The sequence below is a fragment of the Triticum aestivum genome, chromosome 4D (genome assembly GCF_018294505.1).
Source record: "Triticum aestivum cultivar Chinese Spring chromosome 4D, IWGSC CS RefSeq v2.1, whole genome shotgun sequence".
NCBI classification, from domain to species: Eukaryota; Viridiplantae; Streptophyta; class Magnoliopsida; order Poales; family Poaceae; genus Triticum; species Triticum aestivum.
This window is the reverse complement of record NC_057805.1, coordinates 64,052,045-64,063,553: the sequence shown is the minus strand read 5'-3', so window position 1 is coordinate 64,063,553 and position 11,509 is coordinate 64,052,045. Positions and strand designations below refer to the sequence as shown.

General features: G+C 51.9%; 1 protein-coding gene across 1 annotated transcript; it reads left to right on the top strand.

Annotated features, from left to right (window-relative positions):
* The first annotated feature begins 2,037 nt into the window (after nucleotides 1–2,037).
* Nucleotides 2,038–7,999, top strand: LOC123096229 (leucine-rich repeat receptor-like serine/threonine-protein kinase BAM1). The gene is made up of 2 exons (XM_044517897.1): nucleotides 2,038–5,054; nucleotides 7,211–7,999. Exons 1-2 carry the CDS (start codon nucleotides 2,408–2,410, stop codon nucleotides 7,624–7,626), a joined length of 3,063 nt encoding a protein of 1,020 aa, XP_044373832.1. The 5' UTR covers nucleotides 2,038–2,407; the 3' UTR covers nucleotides 7,627–7,999.
* The last annotated feature ends 3,510 nt before the right edge of the window (nucleotides 8,000–11,509 follow it).

The window sequence follows — 11,509 nt, the reverse complement described above, 5'->3', positions numbered from 1 at the left end:
TGGGGATACCTACAACATACCCATCCCCATGTATTCCCTATCATCCCATCCCCATCCCATTTACATGACTGAGGATGAAATTTCCCCATACCCATGCCTCACTGGGGAACGGGGCCCCATTAGGTTCCCCATCCGCATAAACAAATACTCATATACATAATATGACACCCTATAATCAACATACAGAAATGGTGTTTCCATGTCCTGCTAATGCATATCTAGGTCGTACTGACTTCTTGGTTATGGTGGCAGCTGAGGTGAGGACGTGAGATAGGTTTAAGGTTTTTTTCAGAGTTTTTTTTGTTTTCGCAAGTTTGTTTGTGAATATTTTAAGGTTGACCGCAGTGTCACAGCTACTAACCGGGTCCCCGATGGGTATTGGGTCTGGGGAATAGGATATCGGCCCCATCCCCGTTGTACCCTACGGGGAATAAATTAGTTTGGTAAATATCCCCATGGGGATGTTTTTCGTCCATCCCCACCCCCTAATAGATGAAATCCCCATGGGTTTGGCGGGTATGGGGCCCCGTTGCCATCCCTAAGCGCTACCGCTAATTAGGTAAAGCAAGTTGGCTGTAGCGCCTTAGTGGTAGCGCTTATACAAGCGCTACTGATAGGTATATATCCAGCGCTACTGCTAAGGTTTTCCCTACTAGTGTTGAGGCCTAAAGAGCCGGTTTTCAATGGTTTTTCAGGGTTTTTTTTTCTTTTTCTTTTTTTTCTCATTCTCTTTTTTTCATTCTTCATATTCGTCTGTGTTATTCGGTTTTCTTCCTTTTTTATTTTTCTTTTTTCTTCTCCATTTTTTGTTTTTCTCATTCTTTTTTGTTTGTTTCTACGGTTTTCAAATTTTTTTGTTTTCTTTTCTTTTTTCGTACATGTCAAAAACATTTTTTGTAACAAGTGATCAACATTATTTGTATACACATTCAGTATTGTCCGAACACTATTTCAACAGTTTTTTAAATACTTGTTCACTATTTTAATAGTTATTCAACTTTTTTTCAAATACTTGTTCAACATTTTTAATACTCGTTCAACATTTTTCATATACTCGTTAAACATTTTTGAAGTACCTATTTAACATTTTCAAATTTTTGTTCAACATTTTTCAATATTTGTTCAATATTTTTCATATACTCGTTCAACCTTTTTTAATATCTATTCAACATATTATAATACTTGTTCAACATTTTTAATACTTATTCAACATTTTTCAAATTCTAGTTTAATATTTTTTTAATACTTATTCAACATTTTTTAAAATGTGTTTTAAGAGTGTTTTTTGTAATATATGCATATATATGTAGAATATTTTGAAGTGTATAAAGGGTACAAAAAATGAGAACGGAAAAAAAACAGGTTGTGGCTCCCGCACGGCTGGGCCGACTCATCCGGGGCTCGCCCCGACGCAAGCGCACCCCGTTGTCTCGCTTAAAACAAGACACAGGGGCGCCCTTAGATTCCGCTCTCATAATACATATGATATTGTAGGTATTTAAACTTTAAGAGTGGGTTTTCGGGGGTTAAGTTGTGGGAACGAGATAGAGTTGCTCTCAATTACAACCAAGAACCACATGGCATATGTGGTAAGCTATCATGAAAGAACACCTAAAAAATGACTTGCCCAAAACCTTCTTTCCTTGTACTGCTCCGGATCCTACTTCTTTTATATGAAACTCCGGAACCTATTGGCTGGCACAAATACACATATTGGACACACTGGAGTAGTTTGATTGCTCTCTTTCATCATTGCCCAAATTCAATCACGGGCCCTGTAGTCGGACGGAGACCAGAGTGCATTTCCCTTTTTCTGTCGGGCGCCATGCCATAATTGCCCGAAACCTTTCTAAATACTCCCCAAAGCTAATGGAATAATTTGTTGGGATTTGTTGATAAAAACGCCAAAGCTGGAAACTCCCCATCACTTGCCACGGCTGCTTCCTCGCCCACTACAAGCCTTTAACAGTTAGTTTCTCTGCTCCGAAAGATAAAGCAAAAAGAGAAGCAAGAGAGGGATGCACAGGACCAGAGAGATGAGGAGAAGATAGAACACAGAGACACCCAAAGCAGGGCCCGATGCACTGGACACCCTTCTCCCACAAGGCATAAATAGCTCAAAAGACAAAGCCATTCTTGACACACAGAGAACATATTCCCCTCCCCTTCAGTGTGAAGCTCACGCCTCTCGCCTCCATTTTCATGTGAAGCTTCTCAAGATTCTTGCATGCCTTTGCCGTTCCCTCTATCTACCCATCTACCACCTCTCTATCTCTGCATCCACCCGTTTATCTGTCTCTCCAAGTCTCTATAAGCTCACTGAAACAGCAGCAATGGCATTGCCAATGGCTGCGTATTCTAGCTAGTTCCTCACCACATTTCGCAAGCTGCAAGAATTGTAGGCCAGATGAAGGCTCTTCATCCTTTTGCCTTGCTCCCCTTCTTGATTTTTCTTCTACTATCCACCGATAATGCCAGTGGCTATGGACATGGCGAGGCGTTGCATGGAGATGCGCTGGCCTTGCTCTCCCTCAAGGCCTCCCTCAGCTGCCGCCCCCACGTGCTGCGCTCGTGGCTGCCGGGCAATGTCGCCTCGGTGTGCGAGTGGACCGGCGTCCGCTGCGCCGGCGGCAGAGTGGTCTCCGTCGACATCGCCAACATGAACGTGTCCACTGGCGCGCCCGTGACGGCCGAGGTGACTGGGTTCGCCGCGCTTGCGAACCTCTCCCTCGCCGGGAACGGCATCGTGGGCGCGGTGGTCGTGTCCGCCCTCCCGGAGCTCCGCTACGTCAATGTCTCCGGCAACCAGCTCGGCGGCGGCCTCGACGGCTGGGACTTCCCGTCGCTCCCCAGCCTCGAGGTGTTCGACGCCTACGACAACAACTTCTCCTCCTCGCTCCCGCCCGGCGTGACGGCGCTGGCGCGGCTCCGGTACCTTGACCTTGGCGGCAATTACTTCTCCGGGGTGATACCCGCGTCGTACGGCGGGATGCTGGCTCTGGAGTACCTGTCCCTCAACGGCAACAACCTGCAGGGCGCCATCCCGCCGGAGCTCGGCAACCTGACGAGCCTCAGGGAGCTCTACCTCGGGTACTACAACGCATTCGACGGCGGCATCCCGGCGGAGCTCGGCCGGCTGCGCAACCTCACCATGCTGGACGTCTCCAACTGCGGCCTCACCGGGAGCATCCCGTCGGAGCTCGGCGGGCTCGCCTCTCTCGACACGCTGTTCCTCCACACCAACCAGCTGACGGGCGAAATCCCGCCGGAGCTCGGCCACCTCACGGCGCTCACCAGGCTGGACCTGTCCAACAACGCGCTCACCGGCGAGGTGCCGAGCACCCTGGCGTCCCTCACCTCGCTCCGGCTGCTCAACCTGTTCCTCAACCGGCTCCACGGCCCGGTCCCTGACTTCGTGGCCGCGCTGCCGCTGCTGGAGACGCTGCAGCTCTTCATGAACAACTTCACCGGCCGCGTCCCGGCGGGCCTCGGCGCCAACGCGGCGCTCCGGCTCGTCGACCTGTCATCGAACCGGCTCACCGGCATGATCCCCGAGATGCTGTGCTCCTCCGGCGAGCTGCACACCGCCATCCTCATGAACAACTTCCTCTTCGGCCCCATCCCCGGGCCGCTCGGCTCGTGCGCGAGCCTCACCCGGGTCCGGTTCGGCCACAACTACCTCAACGGCACCATTCCCGCCGGCTTCCTCTACCTCCCGCGGCTCAACCTGCTGGAGCTGCAGAACAACCTGCTCTCCGGTCCGGTCCCGTCGAACCCGAGCCCGACCCTAGCCGGTTCGCAGCTGGCTCAGCTCAACCTGTCCAACAACCTGCTGTCCGGGCCGCTGCCTGCCGCGCTGGCCAACCTCTCCGCGCTGCAGACGCTGCTGGTCAGCAACAACCGTCTCGCCGGCGCCGTGCCGCCGGAGGTGGGCGAGCTCCGGCTGCTCGTGAAGCTCGACCTCAGCGGCAATGAGCTGTCCGGGCCGATACCGGAGGCCATCGGCCGGTGTGGGCAGCTCACGTACATTGACCTCAGCACCAACAACCTGTCTGGTCCTATCCCAGAGGCCATCGCCGGGATAAGAGTGCTGAATTACCTCAACCTGTCGAGGAACCAGCTCGAGGAGTCCATCCCCGCGGCGATCGGGGCGATGAGCAGCCTCACGGCGGCCGACTTCTCCTACAACGACCTGTCCGGCCAGCTGCCGGACACGGGCCAGCTGAGGTACCTGAACGAGACGGCGTTCGCGGGCAACCCGAGGCTGTGCGGGCCGGTGCTGAACCGGCCCTGCAACATCAGCAGCGACACCGGCGGGTCGACGGCCGTCAGCCCGCGGCGGGCGACGGCGGGGGACTACAAGCTGGTGTTCGCGCTGGGGCTGCTGGCGTGCTCGGTGGTATTCGCCGTGGCGGCCGTGCTGCGCGCGAGGTCGTACCGCGGCGGGCCGGACGGCGCGTGGCGGTTCACGGCGTTCCACAAGGTGGACTTCGGCATCGCTGAGGTGATCGAGTGCATGAAGGACGGGAACGTGGTGGGCCGCGGCGGCGCCGGCGTGGTGTACGCGGGGCGGGCGCGGTCGGGCGGCGCGATCGCGGTGAAGCGGCTGAACGGCGGCGGGCGGCACGACCACGGGTTCCGCGCGGAGATCCGGACGCTGGGCAGCATCCGGCACCGGAACATCGTGCGGCTGCTGGCCTTCTGCACCAACGACCGGGAGGCGAACGTGCTGGTGTACGAGTACATGGGCGGCGGCAGCCTCGGCGAGGTGCTCCACGGCAAGGGCGGCGGGTTCCTGGCGTGGGACCGGCGGTACCGGATCGCGCTGGAGGCGGCGCGCGGGCTCTGCTACCTGCACCACGACTGCAGCCCGATGATCGTGCACCGCGACGTCAAGTCCAACAACATCCTCCTCGGCGACGACCTGGAGGCCCACGTGGCGGACTTCGGGCTGGCCAAGTTCCTCCGCTCCGGCTCCGGCGGCGGCGCGGCCAACGCCGGCGCCTCCGAGTGCATGTCCGCCGTCGCCGGGTCGTACGGCTACATCGCGCCAGGTACGTTACATCCGTCCACACTGATTGCCAGCATTTCACGTCTCGTTACATACACATGTGATTGTTTTTGTCTCTAGTCGCATATCGCCTTGCCTGCCTATGAGGGGTCAATCAGATTTGGTTTAGGATCCATCGGTTTTTCGAGCTCGTCTGCTTGTCGCCATCTTGCACGGTGGGCATGGGGGCTGGCCCCTCTCTCTGGGCAATGGGACCTGCTGCTCCGAAGTCAATAGCCAGTAGTACGACATAAGGACAAGTGAACGTCTGATTAGGTTTGTCGCGAGTTAAAACCTTCACGTACGATTGACCACATGCACGCAGATAGATAGTGATAGTGGTTAGTACTAGTATGTCTCATTGTCTGCCTCACTGTTTCAGATCAATCCGCACGGGAACTTTTGGTCCCAGTACGTTTACGCTTCGAAATTAAGCTTTATACTAGGATGTTTTTTCTTTCAAATCCTTAGTAGGAGTACGTCTTCTTGGGCGTTTTCCTCTTCTTTTCTTTTTTGAGAAAATATGTCAGCTCGGGTGTGTAGTTTTGAAATGGGGAGACGAGAGGGTATGGCCGAGGGCTACTTTGAGCCGCGGCTGTCCGTCCGGTCCGGTCCGGTCCGACTCTGTGTATGCACATGACACGCAGTAGCAGTACAAGGCCATCCGATCCGGTCTGACTTTACACCACATCAGCAGCGGCAGCACTGCGCGCGCCGGTGGGCCCTCGGCGAAAGCGGCCGAAAAGGGGTCCTCTGCTCAGGCTCGCACTCGAGCACCCAATTATTTTCTCGCGGGACCCCGCGCGATTGCGACCACACGATGCCGCCTTGTGGGCGCGTCCGGACACCGTCTGGCCAACACAAGTCGCAAACCCGACACGCCCATCCCATGCATCGTGTATGCCAAAAAACTCCGTGCCATCCCGAGACGCCCACCGCCCCAGGACGCGGCCGGACGACGGCCGGCCGGCCTGCGTGCACTCTCCCGTGTACCACAGCGCGTAGCGTAGCGGGCGAACGTACGTGTGTGGACCGCTCGTGTCAGGCCGTGCCAGTGCGCCAGAGTAGCAGCATCGGGCATGGCAAAAGGGAGTTTGAGTTTGAGCCCGCCCGATCTTCTCGTCACCCGTATCCCTCTGACACGGTAATTTTCTCGTAGTAGTACGAGACTTCGTCAGCCTGGTGAGGTCTGGAGCAGTAGGATACGGACCCCATATGACACGGCAGGTTTTTTTTTGAGAAAAACATGACACGGTAGGTATTATTGGGTACCAGCACCAGCACCGGCTGGTCCAGGACGGCCCTTTAGGTCAGGATCGACTTGGTTGCGCTGCTATATCTTTGACCGGCATGGGACATACTCACTCCGGTAAAAAGCCTCGTCATCCTCCTGCTCCTGCTCCTGGGGCCTCGCCAAAGCAGCCTCCCGCTTTGCCGCTGTTACGTCGCCAAAGCCAAAGCCGGAGCCCCCCAACGGGACGGCACGGCACGCTGTTCCTACGCTTTCGAACGGCACGGGCGCCCTCACTGTTACGGTCACGAAGTTTGTATAGGTTTTCATCTCTCCCACTCTCTCTGCTTTTCCTTTTTGCTCTTCCGGGTTTGGGATTTGGCAAGATCTCAGGGCAGGCATGGGCTGGATTAACTGACAGAACTCCTCTTCTTGATCCCGGCGAAGAATTTTCCTTGGATTTGACGAACTTGGTGGAATATACTATGTGCATATGTATGGGAGAGATTCCGGTGGATCTGCAAAGGGCAGGGCAGGCGGTTCCTCTTGGGATTCGTCGCAGAATGTTGTACGCACTTGCCTCTGTCCTAGGCGCACATAGCCAGTTTCTGTGCTATTCAAATCAGCAGCGTAGCACAGGCTCACTTTTCCTAGCATGCCATGCTCACTATTCCAGAATAAGCTAGTTCTTGAACATAATTTACAACCATCGCGCTTAGATTTGAGATCAGACTGGTAGTATTATCTTATATGATCAGTGCGCTGGTGCACGTTGAGAACAGTCCTCCTAGGTTTACGTTCCTAGCTTTCTCCTTTACCCATTGATTTAATCATTGTGTTCTTTGACGAGAAGAGAAGTTACACTGCTTGAAATATTGCCATAATAATGTGATTAGCAGGCTTGCTAAGTGTGATCGTGTTTGTTGCAGAGTACGCGTACACCTTGAGAGTGGACGAGAAGAGCGACGTGTACAGCTTCGGCGTCGTCCTGCTGGAGCTCGTCACCGGCAGGCGGCCGGTGGGGGACTTCGGCGAAGGGGTGGACATCGTGCAGTGGGCGAAGCGGGTCACCGACGGCCGGCGGGAGAGCGTGCCCAAGGTCGTCGACCGCCGGCTGAGCACGGTGCCCATGGACGAGGTGTCCCACCTCTTCTTCGTGTCCATGCTCTGCGTCCAGGAGAACAGCGTGGAGCGCCCGACGATGAGGGAGGTGGTGCAGATGCTGTCCGAGTTCCCCCGCCACGCCTCCAGCCAGCCCTCGCCGTCGTCGGCGTCGTCCTCGTCGGCGCCGGAGCCGGAGAAGGAGCCCAACTGCTACAAGCTGTTCCCGGATCTGCTGAACTAAGTCCGGCAGAATAAATCAAGCAGCAAATTGACGTTGCTACTACAGAGTACTCAGGGCTGAATTACAGCACTACTAATTGGGGCTAGCATTCTACAGTTCTTGGGTAGATCGACAGTGAGGGTGACAGGAGACGGGGAAGAGCAATAAACATGTAACTTTGTTTTTCCCCTTCTCATCTTCTTTTCTACTATATCTTCTTTTCTTTTCATCAAAGGTGTATAGGGTGTGATCATATGCTACTACCATCTAGGGGTTTGTGCTGTCCAATGTAATAGTCATCTCCATCATGGCTTTGGCCCTTTGTAATCTCCTGGTAATCTTCAGCCACCATCCATTGTCATCTCCTTTACTCCAGTTCTTGTTTATGCTGAAATGTGTACTACCAGTACTACTCCACAGCTTTTTGTATTACTTGAGGCAATTTTGTCATGTGAGGGTCTAGTAATCATCTGTTCGAAGATTCTTGACTGAACCTTTGGTTTCATGAAAAGTAAGAAACGAAAAGGGGGGAAAATAGTAGCTTGACAGTCTTTGAAAACATTTCGATTCCCAAAGCTTAAAGCATCCAGATAGGGACTTGAATAGCACAGCTTTATGGAAATAAAGGGGGGTCAAAAATATGGCGAAAAAGAATTTTCAAGAGCATCATGGGTCGATGATGCATGGTTTCAGGGCTTACAGTGTCAGTAGCAAGAAGTCATGAAAGTAACAATTGCACTGATCACATATACCTTTAATCATTTAGAACATAGTACAAGGCAAAGATGCATAATATAATGTTCCAGATGTTAGCCAATTGTTGTAGCACCAATCTGTGTCTTGAGAAATAGCAAAGCTGCATTTAGCTAAGAAGTACTCCCTCTGTTGCAGCAGAGGTGTATTGTAGTACCAATTGTTTGTCCATTTACAGTAGCAGTAGCAGTAGGAGTAGTAGTTGTAGGAGTAATTTACTGTACTGTATACTGAACTTGCAGTACACTCCTGTTGGAAATTACTGGAACTTGCAGTACACTCCTGTTGGAAATTACTGGAACTTGCAGTACTCTAGTGTTACCGTAATGGAACTGGAGCAATTTACTGGCATACTCCAAGTATATTACTCTAAGTGGCTTTAGAGCATCTCCAACGGCCGCGCTAAACAAGCGTCGCGTCGCAAATTTGATCATTTTAGTGCGCGCGCAACCGGTAGAGTGGTTCCAGTGGGCGCGCAATAACCGCGCGCGCGGCATATGAAGTTGGGCGCGCGGTCCGAATCGCCAACTCGCGCTGTGTATTTGGGGCGCCCGCTTTCGCGCGCGGCATACACGAGCGCTCGCGCCGCACTCTCTCCTCCCCGCCACCTTTGCCCCGCGCGCGCCGGCGCCGGCGAACTGCACCCGATGGACGCACGCGCCGGCACCCGCTCACCCCATCCTACAGCCGCGACCCCTGCACCGCCGCCGCCGCCGCAAACCCTAGCGCGGGGAGCGTTGGCCTCGCCTCCGCCGGAGCTCCTCCGAGCATCGGCCTCGCGCGCGGCCTCTTCATGCCGCCGCGGATAACCTCGGCGGCATGATTTTGAACTTGTGGGCATGAACTTTTATTCATCAACTTGTTTGTGTGAAATTTATATGCCATGTTCATTGTATTTTGAATGTTTGAAATTCATTTGTGTCCAAAATGCAATATATGGCAATGCCCCGGCGAGTCGCGCGCGCTGCATTTTAGCGCGGCTGTTGGAGCCAGCGCTGCCGGCCGCGCAAATCCAGGTGAAGGGCGCGCGGAAAAGTGGTTTTTAGTGCGCGGCGCGTTGGGCGGCCGTTGGAGATGCTCTTACTGTATGTGCAATATCCTCGGGTATAGTGCAAGTTACTCCAATACCAAAATACTCTTGATTAGTTACTTTAAGTGCAATATGCTGGAGTAGCATATTTGTTTAACTGTAAGTGCAATATCTATTGTGGCTTTACTTGTACTGACATTCCTAGCTTTACTTGCAAGTTCGCAACAAGTTTGTACTCCTGGAGTATGTGCAAATTTATAAGTGCTCAGCTAAATTTTGGAGTATTTGTTCAGTTCTGGAAGTAATGTTCTCTAAATTCAGTTTACAGAAACTGTAGTTCACTATTGAAAATACTTGCTGCCTCCCATGATATGTTTATTTGGAGTACCAAAACTTGCAAAGAAGAAACTTGAAACTTGCTAAACCTGGAGTACTTGCTGTAGTAACTGAATAAATTATGGTGCATAATTACTGCAGGATATGTTAGGTTTACTGTATTTCAGTCCCCTGGGAATAATCTGGGAATGCACTTTATTTGGAGCACTGATGATCATGTTTACATTAGGATATTTTTATTTGGAGTATATGTGCAGATCGATCTCTCTCTCTCTCTCTCTCTCTCTCTCTCTCTCTCCCTCCCTCCCTCCCTCCCTCTATCTCTCTCTCTCTCTCTCTCCCTCCCTCCCCCTCTCTCTCTCTCTCTCTCTCTCTCTCTCTCTCTCTCTCTCTCTCTCTCTCTCTCTCTCTCGTGGAACTTAGTCTCCCCTACTCGTGGATGTGCAATTTTCCTTGCTGGCACCCCTGTCAAGTACTATACCAGTGAAATGTGTACCTTCTTCTGCTGCTACGACCAACTATACCTAATAGTTGACATGCAACTTTCTCCAACTGTTGGCACCCTGCCGCAACTATCACGACCAATTACTTAGCTGCAATTTTGGTTGCTGCCTCGAGCAAACGCATAAATATATGCTGGACTAAATCCAAAACAGACTCGTGTCATCTCTAGAACTAGTCTTTTTCCTGATGGCAACTTAATAAATGAGCAAAGAGTACATAAAAAGCACAATTATCTAAAAATTGTTTGTCCTTTTTAAGAACAAAACAAGCATAAAAGGGTGCAAATTTAGCAATTACAAAAAGGATTGGTGATCATGTTCAATTCACTAGTGAGCAAAAAATGATGTTATTAATATTAGACTTTTGAATGATGTACCGGCAAAATGAGGTTGTTAATTTATGACATGTAAAGCACAAAACAGGAAGTTGATAGTACTGTATGTGAATCCATGAATGTGTCTAGTGGCAGATCTGAATGATTTGGGTTCTTTGGAGCTAGGCATCTTGAAGGAGTGTGCAGCTCCGGACCTCATTCTCCTACGTTGGTGATATACACTTCAACATCTCCCACACCCATCATTCATGCATCTTCACTCTCCTACCATGGAGGATCTTATTGGTGATGTTGTAAGGAGAATGTGTTGGGCGCTCCTTCACGCCACCGCTGGTTAAACCAGCTCTGGGTCCGCCACCGCCACGAAGCTCATACCCTCCCCGACCCGTCTCAATCGTGGTTGTGGTAATGGTGGCTTCAATGGGCGCCGCTGCTTGGGAGTTGGTTGCCTGAGGGCGACGCAAAGACAGCCTGATCAAGGGGATGGCCTTCGATGAGCCGCACAGGAAGGTGGATGAGTGAGATTTGGGAATCGAGTCTTTGAGTTGAGTGGAGACAGAAGATCATACTAGCTCAAATCCAACGGTCGGCCGTTAGGAGAGGCCAAATCGTGTGTGCACCCCTTTCTAACATTTAAAATATTTTTATTATTGCACCAAATTTTTCATTGGAACAGCCACTTAAGCCGCCTTGTACGCCTTGTAACAGTAACAATACTCGAGTATTTGTTTTACACTCTAATTGATAGATGAAAAACTATAGTTCATCAAGAAAAGTAAACAGAGGCTGACATCAATCAAACGCGACGTTGGGTGGCCGGGATCCCAGGTGCGCAAGCAGAGCGTTTTAGGCTATACATGACCATGTCAAGGACACCGCCTATGGCTGCATATCTCAGCCCGTTGCGGAGGGCCACGCGTGGCCCGTGATGCATGGAGAAGAGGGTG

Coding starts and splice junctions, on each gene's coding strand:
- LOC123096229 (XM_044517897.1), top strand. CDS start 2,408: ATGAAGGCTCTTCATCCTTTTGCCTTGCTCCCCTTCTTGATTTTTCTT. Junction 5,055..7,210: donor GTACGGCTACATCGCGCCAG/GTACGTTACATC, acceptor TGTTTGTTGCAG/AGTACGCGTACACCTTGAGA.